This window comes from Clinocottus analis, unplaced genomic scaffold (genome assembly GCF_023055335.1).
Source record: "Clinocottus analis isolate CAN_PGR_092001 unplaced genomic scaffold, fCliAna1.0.p SCAF_4, whole genome shotgun sequence".
Lineage (NCBI taxonomy): Eukaryota > Metazoa > Chordata > Actinopteri > Perciformes > Cottidae > Clinocottus > Clinocottus analis.
This window is the reverse complement of record NW_027176153.1, coordinates 19,931,855-19,943,763: the sequence shown is the minus strand read 5'-3', so window position 1 is coordinate 19,943,763 and position 11,909 is coordinate 19,931,855. Positions and strand designations below refer to the sequence as shown.

Sequence of the window (11,909 nt, the reverse complement as noted above, 5' to 3'; positions counted from 1 at the left end):
CACAGCCACCTGGCATGTGATGTGAAGCATTGCCAACCCTCATATCTCCCCAAAGACGCTGGAACAAAAAGATAAATATGAAGCTTCACATTGCATTATATGCAACCTCAGCTTCTTTTTTTTTCTTTCAATTGGCCTTTCTCAACTTCTCACGTAAGACTTTGCAGTTGCATAAAGAAGGATGTATTTTTGTGTAATATGTAAGAGTGTGCGAGCAGCGAGTCATCCGACTGACTTTATGTCTCTTTGCATTAGTTGTGTGACCCCTGGGACGAGCGTTTGAGTGATAGTGATTTTTTTGTCTCGTCTTCAGTAATTTAGTGAAATGAGCATGTCTCAAGATGCAATCATGCGCTCCATGTAGGAAAATATAGAAATAGATTTTTCTCACCATCAGGAGATAACATGACAGAGACGAGCCTGGACAGGCGGACGAGTGTAACACAATGTGAAGGTGTCGCGCTCGTGGAGGGGCGTGTCCTGCACATTTTCCCTTAAACTGTATCCCAACTCATGAAAATTGCGAATACGTCTAAAAAATAATCAGGTGGAGGATTGCAATTTTCACATAAATGAAGCGCACAGTACAAGATGATTTAATTACATTTCGTGTGATGATGTGAATCCTGTGTTGTTTTTCCCGCAGAGCAAACACAGCAAAGGACGAATCTTCCTTCCTAGCTATAGATCATGAAAAAGAAAACCCACAAAAAAAGTATTTCTCTCTCTCATTATGAAGCCCAGACTCGGCAGTATACTTCTATAATGGGTATGCATCAAATTACAGCGCCTCCATCCAAACAGCTCAAGTCTCCTATTCCTTCTGGAGACAATCTGGGGCTTTTCTTTGGCTCCTGCTGGCTCTCTCTCTCTCTGCCTGGGTTCAAGGATAGAGCAGGAATGCAGCGCTGGAATCCTCCTGGCCTGCTGTAATTACTTTATATCCAGACTATTACTGTTATCAGGACCGGATTAAGTCAATGAGCGCTGGGACTTCTGCCCAGGTCATCATCAAAAGACCGCCTCCGAATCACTGCCCACTTCCACCAGGAATACACTGGCCTACTCGCTGGTTGCTGGGAGACATTTCCCCTCGCGAGGCCACAACATTGCTGCGTGTGTTGATTCAGCCTACACGACTAATTACGCCGCCTTTAATGCAGACTACCCGTCTTAATAATAGGTCATGAATTTTAATTGATGCATTCGCGTCCCCGCAAGGAAAGCTGGGCAAGCGGAGATTGTACTTTTGTATGTTATGGGCAGGAGAGATACCCGCAGGGCGCCGCAGGCTGGACGTCAAAGCTATCAGTCGGATAAGAAGGACGCAGGAGACGAGACGTCATCAGGCTGGAAGGTTTCCTCAGGAGAATCGAGTAACTCACTTAAAATCATTGCTGATCATCAATTTTAATCCTTTGATATTTTAAATTGTCTATTTGTTATGTAAATACATGCTTATATATGTAAATGATTAGAATTTTGGACGATTTAAATCATTTTTTCAGGATGATGGTGAATAAGATCTGGAGACGTGTAATGTGGCACCTAAATGTACTAAATAGGTTTTGTTTTCCCAAATTATATTATTATATATTATTTAAAAAAAAGCAAACTAATGAGTTGTTCCATATATACTATGATCTTTTTTTTATGTATTAGAAGTTATCAAATAACGACAAAGACTAAAGTTAATTGTCATGTTTAGTAGGGTGAGCTTAGTTTCACCAAATTAAATCCTGTTTCCCGGCTAATTGAAATGCACTTCAGCTCATAAACTTTGTCTTTACCTCCGTTTCCCTGCAATCGATACGGTGCCTCTGCGACTCTCAGCAGCAGTGAGGTGAGGTGGCTCACTCCATCACCAGCTCACATCAACACAATGTATTTAGTTTGGATTTTACCACTTGCCCAAATCGTTTTACTGAAATAAAACTAATGCTGCAGTGTATAAATACTCTGATTCAAGTAAAAGTCCTGCAAGTACCTCTTAACCTGCCACTAAAGTTAGCAAATACATGACGTGGCGTAAAAAGTGCAATATGTCCCTTTGTAAAATATTTAAAGCATGTAAATCCGACAAGTACATCTAATGCGTCCTGAAGCGCAGTACTTCAGGGTTGATTTCCACCACCAGGCTTTGTTTGCCTCTTCCAACGTATCTTCAACTACTTCACTCGGCTGACACGTCTTTGGGCACAAACCTTTAGATGTAAAAAACCCAAATATAATTATATTTGACATTAATAAATCACAAGTATTTACATGTGGCTAGCAGACTGTTTTTTATGGAAGTCCACTCCTGCCACAAAAAAGTCATAATTATGAGATAATAAAGTCTAAATTAGGAGATAATAAAGTCATTATTATGAGATAAAAAGTTATTATGGAGATAAAAAGTCAAAATTATGAGATAAAAAGTTATAATTATGAGATAGTAAGTGTGCTTTTTTTTTCTGTAGCAGGAATGGGCTTCCATAGGTTTTCACAAGCGAAACACAAAATGTAATTTCTCTGTGCACACAGGACACACGTGTGACGTGTTAAGACGTTAAAAGACAACATTCAGACGGAAGCAAATCTTGAAAACGCTTCACCTCAACTCACCATAGCAGTGTGGAAAAACTGGCAGGTAAGTGTCACAAAGAGAATACCAATCGGTGTTTGCGATGAGTCGGGTTTTAAAAAAAAGAAGTTGCATTCACTCACCTGATATCGTCCTCGTTGGCAAAGATAATGACCACTCTGGCGTTCGGGTTCTCACTCAGCCTGCGAATGATCTTGTCGAACTCTCCGGGTCGGGGTTCACGAGGTATTTTCACGGACTGGGAAATGCACAGGCCGCCTGTACAGGAAGACAAAGGAAAGAAATGAGTCATTTTAAAGCAAAAACACATCCCAGCATCTCATTCGCAGACGTTTTTAACGTCAAATGCACACAAACGCCGCTGTTTCCTGTGTGTCTCTTTCCCCACTCTTGTTCACCAGAACTATTTGTTGTGGTCTTTTCTTCCATCTTTTAACCCACACAAATCTTTTTTTCAATCCTCTGGACGTTTTCTAATAATATGTGCACACAGGTGCCATATTTCACAACATGAGGGATGCAAGGTATTAAAAAAGTCTTTCCCTGGACCACAAGGGGCAACTTTGAGACATGGAGACCCATCAATTCAGTTTATGTTGCTGCCAGAGAGACGAGGAGGGGGCTTGGTAGCATTTGAAAGTCTATAAATTGTGTAATTGAAAACCATTTGTTCAGATCCTTTTTTCTAATTACAAAGGTTGTTTGGTTGTGTTCGAGGTAAATAATAGTGTTTACAAAATGTCGTCTTCTTTTTTTTTTTTGCCTGCAGATTTGGATCATTTTTTTCGAAAGAGACAGGAAGTAAAGATCGGCTACATTTCTTGAGATTCAGTAAAAATGACCCGCAGCATTGTCCAGTGACATTGATCAGTTGAGTTTAGCTTGTTAAGGCACGGGCCAGCACAATATCTACACAGTAATTCCCCTCAGATGATTTTAAAAACCGAGCCCTCGGCCTCTTAGAAATGATATTGAACGCAGGTCTGAAGGCAGCGGCGGACGTCCCCTGGTTACCAACAAAGGCTTTTTAATTCCCAGTGCAACAATTCAGAATAACACTTCCGTGGCTCTGCCAAAATGCCACAGAGAGTATGTGCATGCTAATGAATTTCCCTTTTCGTGACCCAGTACAAAGGCAAGTCGATGGACAATCAATGCAGGAATAATACCCTCTATAGTTCACCTCATTTGGATTTGGAAAACTGGAAAACTGGGAAAAGAAGTAGAGGATGCCATTAAATGAACAATGAGAGTCTGCTGCTTCGCTCTCGGGTGCAGAAAGTCACTTTGGGTTAAGGGAGCGGCTTCAGTCAGCGGCCTGCAACATTGTTCTGATCGTACACTGGGGATTAATTTAATGACGTTTCCTTTCTCTTCAAACCCGCGCTTCTGCCATTTCAGTTCTTTTCTCGTTTTTCGTCTTTTTTTTTCTATGTATATAGGTTTTCCCGTGGTGAAGCGAGTCACAGCTCGAGCGCGACAGTCCTGGCGTGTACATCCACTTGGCTGGTTAATGGATTAGCAGTTCCTTCACAGGAGGAAGACATTCCCCGAGCCATGTCTTTGTTAGGAGGACGTTTCCGTCTGCACTCAGGCTGGACTTTCTCTTTGTTGGTCTCATCAAAACTGCATCAAAATGTTCAGCATTGCGACATACATGCTGTACTTAACCTTCCTCTTATGTTGGAGTCGGTATCGACCCATTTTTACGTTTTAAATATGTAAAAAAGAACCACATAAAAAGAGTTTTTTGCATCAAAGCGTTTTGACTTTTTATAGTTCGATCTATGCAGCGTGACGCATGATGACAGGAGAAGATACCGATTGAATATTTGACTAATTTAAAACACGTGTGCTATAAATAGCAGAGGTCCCGAGTCGGGGGCAAAGTGCAGTTCTTTACTCGCTGCGCGTTGAGAGGCGCAGTTATCGACGCGCAAAAACTACGTTGCACTAAATGCATGAAAATATGCAAATGAGTCGTTTCACAAGTTCATAATACGTGTGTAGATTTTCTTTCGCCGATCTTCACCGTTACTGTCGAGGCTGAAGAAGAGGTTTATCTGTCTGCCTCTCTGTGTCATTACACATACGCTTCCAAGACCGACACATGGGAAATTTACCAGCAGCAGAAGCGCTCTGCTCTCAGAGGCTCTATCAATCATTAGATTCTATGTCTTTGCCTCACTGGTACTTCAACCCCCCCCCCTCCTCCTCTTCCTCCCTCCCTCGCCCCCCTTAACATCTGCTGTGTGGAAGCAGAGCGCTCATCCCTTTTCTTCCTTCTCTTCTCACACAACCAGCAGCAGGCTGCAGCATTGCTTAACCTCTGGAGAGAATACCAGGAGGAGCAAGAGGGGATGAGGACCCCCCCCTTCCCCACCACCTCCCTCCTCCGTGGGAGTGGGATGCACACTGCACACGGTCCCTCCGTCGGGCCCGCTGTTGTAACTGTGTGAGCTGTTTGGGGCTGACGCTACAATTTGTTTGTATGGCTCACACTACCCATTCATCCATGCATCTGTGCAGCCGCCTCTGAGTGCAGGGCGGTCAGAGACACGGCCTCTTCACTCCAGGACCGCATTTCAAACTCCGTGACAGGAAGCAGCTCCCGAACAACACGCTCGGTTCATATACCTGCTACCTGCTTTCTTTTTTTGTTGTTGATGTTCTGCAGTGAACACTTTTCCGCCACAAGGGGTTTGTTTTCATGACACACAGAGACACAGTGCATACATGCAAGCCTGTGATAGCATGTTTTCACAGTATTTTGCCTTCTAATATATCTTTCTCAGGTTGATCCAGCGAAGCCAAGCTGCTCCAAAGGACATTTTTCATATTACCTAAGGGTTTTTTTAATTGGGCTTTGGTAATTATAGGTCTTCCTCATTCCATATTTTATATTAATTTTAGCTAATTAAACAAGTCTCGCAGGACAAGAGGTATCCGATTTCCAATAAAACACTTTGCTGGATTCCATTTTGCGACCGGACAAGAAGTAATTAGGTCCCCTCTTCTTGTCTGCCCACCGCTTCCCATCAGCCTTCCCTTAAACTGCACTAGACCACCGTCTCCCACCTAATGTTACTCAACATAAAGAAAGACAATTACAAAGCAATTCATTAGAAATGTGTAGCAGCCCTGAATGAAGAAAAAAATCAATCTCATGTGTTGTGCGTTTTATGTGTGTTGATTAATTACAATTACATGTGAAAATGACCAGAACATAATGCAGATTAACAATCAGTGGCACGTGTGAAAACCTAAACTGAACCGCTGGGTTGTGATTAAGGTTTCACAAAGTCACATTAATAAATCCTCGTGCCACTTTGGTCATTTTCCCAACGCCCCTCCCCCCCAATACAATATCTAAATCACATCTACTGGTACAGTGAAGCAGTGCGTTTCTCTCTCGCGGCACTCGTCCTATACCACCCTTAACATCTGAGCGTCTAAAAAACCACCTCTAAAAATATCCGTTGCTGAGGAGACTGCTCTCCTCCTCTCTCTCGAGTCTCCCATTGTCAGCCTCAGTCTCTGCTCTCCTAATAGCTCAGAACACTAATATTCCTTCTCATTTGACACCCGTGGGAGAGACAGCGCTGCCATAAACATTAAATACTCCCTGGCAGCAAAGTGCCTCTGCTCGGTGAGAAGTAGTGCAGAAGCACGCAAAATACACCCAGGTGGGTGTTCTACAGCGACGGTGCGGGTTTTATAAATAGCCCTTGTTTTGTTTTTTTTGGGATGCCCTCGGTGGCCATACAGTACCTTACACAAGCAGGCTCCCTCTGCAGCTGGAGCACGCTACTAGCATGACTGGCGTAGCTCTCGAAACCGCACAAATGTTGCTTCTAGAGCGCCGGCTGTCAATCATTCTCGATCACCGCGGGCTTGAAGGATTGTCAAGTCCTTCACCGCTGATTGAAAGCATCAACACCGTATTGCATGCGACTTGTTTTGGCCGCAGATGATTTGACAGACGCAAACCGTTGGTAATGAGACGGCCTGCTCGAGCTGCACAGAGCTTTGAGGCGTCCCACCTGCTTGTGCCATCAACTCAATGACAGGCCACGCCTGGCTGCTGACCAACAGCCCCGACGTGAAAGAACAGTGATGCTCGGCCTCAGTAGTGTGATCACAGCGGTTCACGTCACAGGAGCACCCTCCGATGGGATCAAAGCGATGCAAAATGTGAACCAAGACAAGTCGATATGGATAGCATAATATCTCCTCTGAGCTGGTAAACTGTAAACCAAATGATTTATGCAAATCAGGTTATCAGAGGCCTGTGATAAACTAGCAGCCTGGCCAATGTTTCTCTGCCTCGCCTCTAGTGCATGCTGGGACACGCTCAGGAGGGAGAGGAAATGGATGCAATTGATTTTCAGGCAAGAAAAACAGTATTGTTTAATCCCTGGTTGTTGTTCCCTGTAGATGAACTGCAGGGGATGTGCTGTGTTTTAATATTGGTACAGGAGCTACACATTGTGTTCTTTTTCTCTGCCATTTTTTCGAGAGAGGGCAAGCTCAAATCGTGGCACCGGCGCCTCATAGAGGCACGTCCGGTTCCCACCGCAGATGCCACTAATTACGTAGAAGCACTTCCGGTTCACTTCCGGTTCCCACCTCTCAGACGCCGAAGCATCTCGAGCAGTTGCCACTAATTCTACCAGATGCCACGGCATTTGCCACTCGTTTAGAAGTCGTGGCACCGGCACCTCGTAGGACGCTGGTGTCAGTGAGTCACGGGGTCTTTCCGTGGGCAAACCCTGTGCTTTTATTTTGAAGGGAATTTTTAATGCAACAAAAACTCCTCAAAACTACTTTCACAACACTTTTTACTGGCGTGAGTTTACACGCCAGACTATTTGTGATCGTTCGCTACTGTAAGCATTTGTATTGTGTATTTGGGCGGCGCTCTAGGAAGCAGTGTTCGAGTGTACGTTTCTGGGGCTTTTATTCTGAAGGGGGAACACAGAAAGAGCGGTGTGGAGAAATGTTTTTTTTTTGCTTTTTCTTTTTTAGATGGACCGCTGCGAGGAACTGGGAGTGTGTGAAAGGCTGGGCTGTACAGAAAAGTCACAGGTTCAGTTCCCCCCTCTGCTCGAGCGTCCTGGAGCAGGACACTAAATCCCCCACAATCCCTGAGGCGCTGTTCTCTCGCTGACTCGAGGCTCCTGTACCTCACCGTGCAGGTCTGAGGGCATAAAAAAAATACATTTTTTCCCCCCTCAGGGGATCAATTAAAGTAAAATCTGCCATTATCATTATTACAGACTCCTGAGACACAACGATAGCCCCAAACTACCAAATCCCACCCTTCTCTCCATCATGATGAGGATGGCTGAAACGATATCTAAACACAGTAACGGACCTGCTCCTGCCTGCAACATGGAGGCGGAAAAACTAAACAAATGGAGAACAAAAATATCGACACAAGATGTGCAAACTGTTCGAAATTTTGAAGAGGCGACAATTTATTTGAACCACATGAATGGCTTTCACATTAGAGAGGAGAAGATAAATGACCCCAATTCCACCTGGATCACGGCAATTTGTCTGGATTACGCCAAACGTGTGTCATTTTCCATATCCACAACCTGTGTGCTGCGCAGTATATAAATAGTTTGTGTGTATACAGTACATTTTGTCATTTCAAATTAATTGCACACACGTGTGGATGTGTCAGAGTGCATTTTATCTGCACAGCCTGGCTATCGGTGGCTCGCTGTGTCCACAGGTTATTATCAGAGAGCAGCTTCGGGCTTGTTGCCGTGACTGTGGTTCAACGTGAGGCTGGTGGGAGTCAAGTTTCTCCTCTCAGATATCACGGAGCTGCACACAAGCTAATGTAAATATCTGCAGTTAGATACTGAGAGAGAGAAAGAGAGAGAGAGAGAGAGAGAGAGAGAGAGAGAGAGAGAGCAGGAAAATGGAAAGACCTGTAATATAGAAAGAAGTGCAATAGCGTTGCAATATGAAAAGAAAACATTGAAAATGTTCAGTTTTTTATGAAGTGTTTTGATGCCTTTTGAGGCTGCATGTGAGTTGCTCTGTATGTGGTGAGTATCTTCATTCATATTGAACAATATTAAAGGACTCTTTTGATCTAAGGCAATAGAATTACCAAATTGTGTCACAGATCCAAATCCAACACAACAGTGAGAGGCTTTTAAGAGACGTGCAGCAGCACCGCGAGTGTCACATAGTTCAAAGCAAATCAGTTCCCAATGAGGAGGCAGTATTTGTCTCTTCGTGCTAAGTTCCAATTATGTATTCATAACTTAAAATAACAGTAAAATGTGAGATATAATAAGGGTAGTGCGGTTGTACAGTTTGATGATTTTTAACTCAAACGTACACTTTCATAAATGGACATTTTCCGAAATGCACCACAGTCTGATTTATCATTTACATTTATCTTCTTCCTCTTTGCACCACGGCTTCTCAATATCTTCATCAAGCAGAATAATGATTCTGAATTTCAGCAGCACGACAACATTACACAACCAATGAATCAATCTACAAAAATGTCTCCCTACAACATGGTTTGAGATTAGCAAACTGGACATGGACATCTATTATCAGCTGTATAATTATTGTATATATTCTGAAGAAGTAGCTGCACACTTCCCCTGTAACCTTCTGCATGCTGGCTCTGTTGTGTTATTGAAAGAAAGTTGTGCTGCCGAATAGTTGTGTGTCAAAGATGAAACAGCAATTTTCCAGCGTGCTTGTGTACAGTACTCATTTATAATGGGTTTCAAAATTACTCGCCGAGAGATGACGTTAATAAGAAAGACATCTGCATGGTGATGTGTGAAATTACATCGGATTAGATTGAAGTAGACGATGATTGCTTAGATGCATCGTGCCATATGTTTAGTGTAAAATAAACAAGCTACCATTCCTATCAAGAACGTATCTGAAACAAAAGTATGCTCTGCACTGATTTCCATCAATAATCGTATGACCGTAACAGATTTGTATGTTTTCATGGCTCCTATTAATGCCGTTTAATGAAATAATGCTGATAATTACATCAACTTAATATTAGTGTGGAATTTAAACTCAAATGTAATGAGTTGAATTCATTGAAAGCAAAATAACGTGCCTGGACAAACTCAGACAGTTACGGCTGAGTGTTAGAGGAACTAGACATTTTCAAGGCCATTTAATTTCACATATATGTATATAATATAGTAAATACATTCTACTGAAGGAATGTGAGCATATACTTAATTGTACAGTTAATATAAAGTGTTGTAGTCGGTCATATTTCTGCTCAGACGGCTTTTTATTCTACGTCTGAGCGATTGCAAAGAACTTCAATGTACTTTTGAAGTGTTTGGGAAGCCGTTCCTTAAACTTGATGGACTGAAGGCCAGAACCGAAGCAATGAGTCTCAATAACAGTATTTTCTGAAGATTGCACTTCTGCCACAGCACAGTCCATCAAAGAGGCTTTAAAACTGAAAGTCCAACAGAAAAGGAACACGAGACAACATTTGAGACTGTTTTGTCTTTCAAGTTGCTTGTTGACAAAACTGAGAGGATCTTTAAAGAAAATACATATTCAAGCTTACAGAGAGACTGCTTCAGGGAAGGATCCTATGGAAGCCCATTTCAGCCACAAAAAAACAAAAACAAAGTCATAATTATAACAAAAAGAATTCATAATTATGACGTCATGTCTTGTTTTGTGACAATTTTTTTTCATAATGATTTTTTATTGTCATAATTATGACTTTTTTTTGTATTGCATCTAACTGACACGGACGGGGTCTGTGTTTCCGGCTCATCCGGTCGACTTCACTTGTCAGCAGTGGGTCATGCTCACATTGGGGTGTGTGCGGCATGCTGCGTACAGCTTGTTAGGAATCGCAGCGTCGAGCTGAAAGTTGTGAGGCCGTTCTCAAGAAAGCAGCGAGCAGCAACGTCGCGGGGCCGAACGGGCTCGATTTGAATGGGCCTGCACTTTGCATGAGGTTGCTTTGGTTGAAACAGTTTGAGCAATAAATCCACGAGTGTGTAAGTTGTTCATAATACCATGAGGATTACCCTGCACTAGAATAGTATTCAGGCGACAGTGTATTTCTCAATTTAATGTGACGATTTCAAGGTAAACGGCTCCTTTGCTGCTCAAGTACTCAACCACAAAGATGTGCTTGCACGTATTAAATGAGCAAACGCTTTGCGAGAGGAAGTATTTGCTATCCAATGCAATTGGAGCAAGATTCAACTTTTTTTGGTCTTTTAAATGTTTACGATTGGCAAGATGGCTCGTCAGTAGCACTTCTACTGGTTTTGTGTGAAAAGCACCGAGAGGAGCTGAGGCAATTAATTTGAGACCGGGGACTTGCCATTACTTTAATAAAAGTAAGGAAAAGTGGGCAATGAAGCAACTTTAGTGCCCCAACTAAAGTGCTTTGGACTAGCGTGTTGAATTGAATGCTGTGAACTGCACGGGTCTAATCTTTTGGTCTGTGAAAGAAAAATATGATCCACTCAAGCTCGTATTGATGAGTCCGCTAACAATCATCGAAAAGCACGAGTGAGAACACAGCAGCGTGGCGATGGAGTTACACCCCGGCCTCAAAGTTGATGGATCAACTGAAAGCATTTGTTGGCATGGCTATTTTCTTAAGCCAAATGGCTCACCAGTCCCGGTATTACATCCGTCAGCAACTCTGCTGCTCCGATATCAGCTGTAAGTCCCGGAGGGGAGCGGACCCTCTCTCAGTTTATCCCCCGATGCAGGCGAGCGCATGCACGGCCAGAGGACACACGGACATGCTACTGCATTCATATCATTCATCCCACACATGCCCTTCAATCTGCATGCTGGAACTAAATAGTGTTTTTAATGAATGTACATTATCATTTGGAGGAAAGTTTGAAATGTAAAAATAAGATGTTGGTGCGTTTAAAATGTGACAGGTACGATGAACTCTTATCGCACACTGATTTGTGTATGAATCATCGTCACTATTTTGAGTAAATTCCTAAATGAATTGAACATGTTATTACATATATATCAATCATCCCACACATGCCCTTCAATCTGCATGCTGGAACTAACAAGTGTTTTTAATGAGTGTGCATTATCATTTGGAGGAAAGTTTGAAACGTAAAAATAAGCTTTCAAATATGACCGATACGATGAACTCTTGTCGCACACTGATTTGGGTCTGAATCATCGGCACTATTATGACTAAATTCCTGGACTAATTGGATTCACTTGCTGCAATCTGAATGGGTAATATGTGTATTCATCCTGTTAACATGATATTTTAGGAGATATTTTGTTTGCGCTAAAG

General features: G+C 42.6%; 1 protein-coding gene and 1 long non-coding RNA gene across 4 annotated transcripts in view; one reads left to right on the top strand and one right to left on the bottom strand.

The window, feature by feature from the left end:
• LOC137800217 (metabotropic glutamate receptor 4-like) overlaps positions 1 to 11,909 on the bottom strand; it is a 122,396-nt gene that overhangs the window by 33,949 nt on the left and 76,538 nt on the right. For both annotated transcript variants that reach the window (XM_068597301.1, XM_068597300.1), the window contains exon 3: positions 2,710 to 2,845. In XM_068597301.1, the coding sequence (XP_068453402.1) occupies positions 2,710 to 2,845 (136 nt within the window). The remainder of the gene's footprint in view (positions 1 to 2,709; positions 2,846 to 11,909) is intronic.
• On the top strand, positions 894 to 8,017 carry LOC137800219 (uncharacterized). 2 transcript variants are annotated; one of them, XR_011079532.1, is made up of 4 exons: positions 894 to 1,376; positions 2,527 to 2,632; positions 7,616 to 7,785; positions 7,867 to 8,017. It is a non-coding gene; the product is annotated as an uncharacterized lncRNA (long non-coding RNA). The 2 variants fall into 2 exon arrangements; XR_011079533.1 differs by lacking the exons at positions 7,616 to 7,785; positions 7,867 to 8,017 and adding an exon at positions 4,030 to 4,157.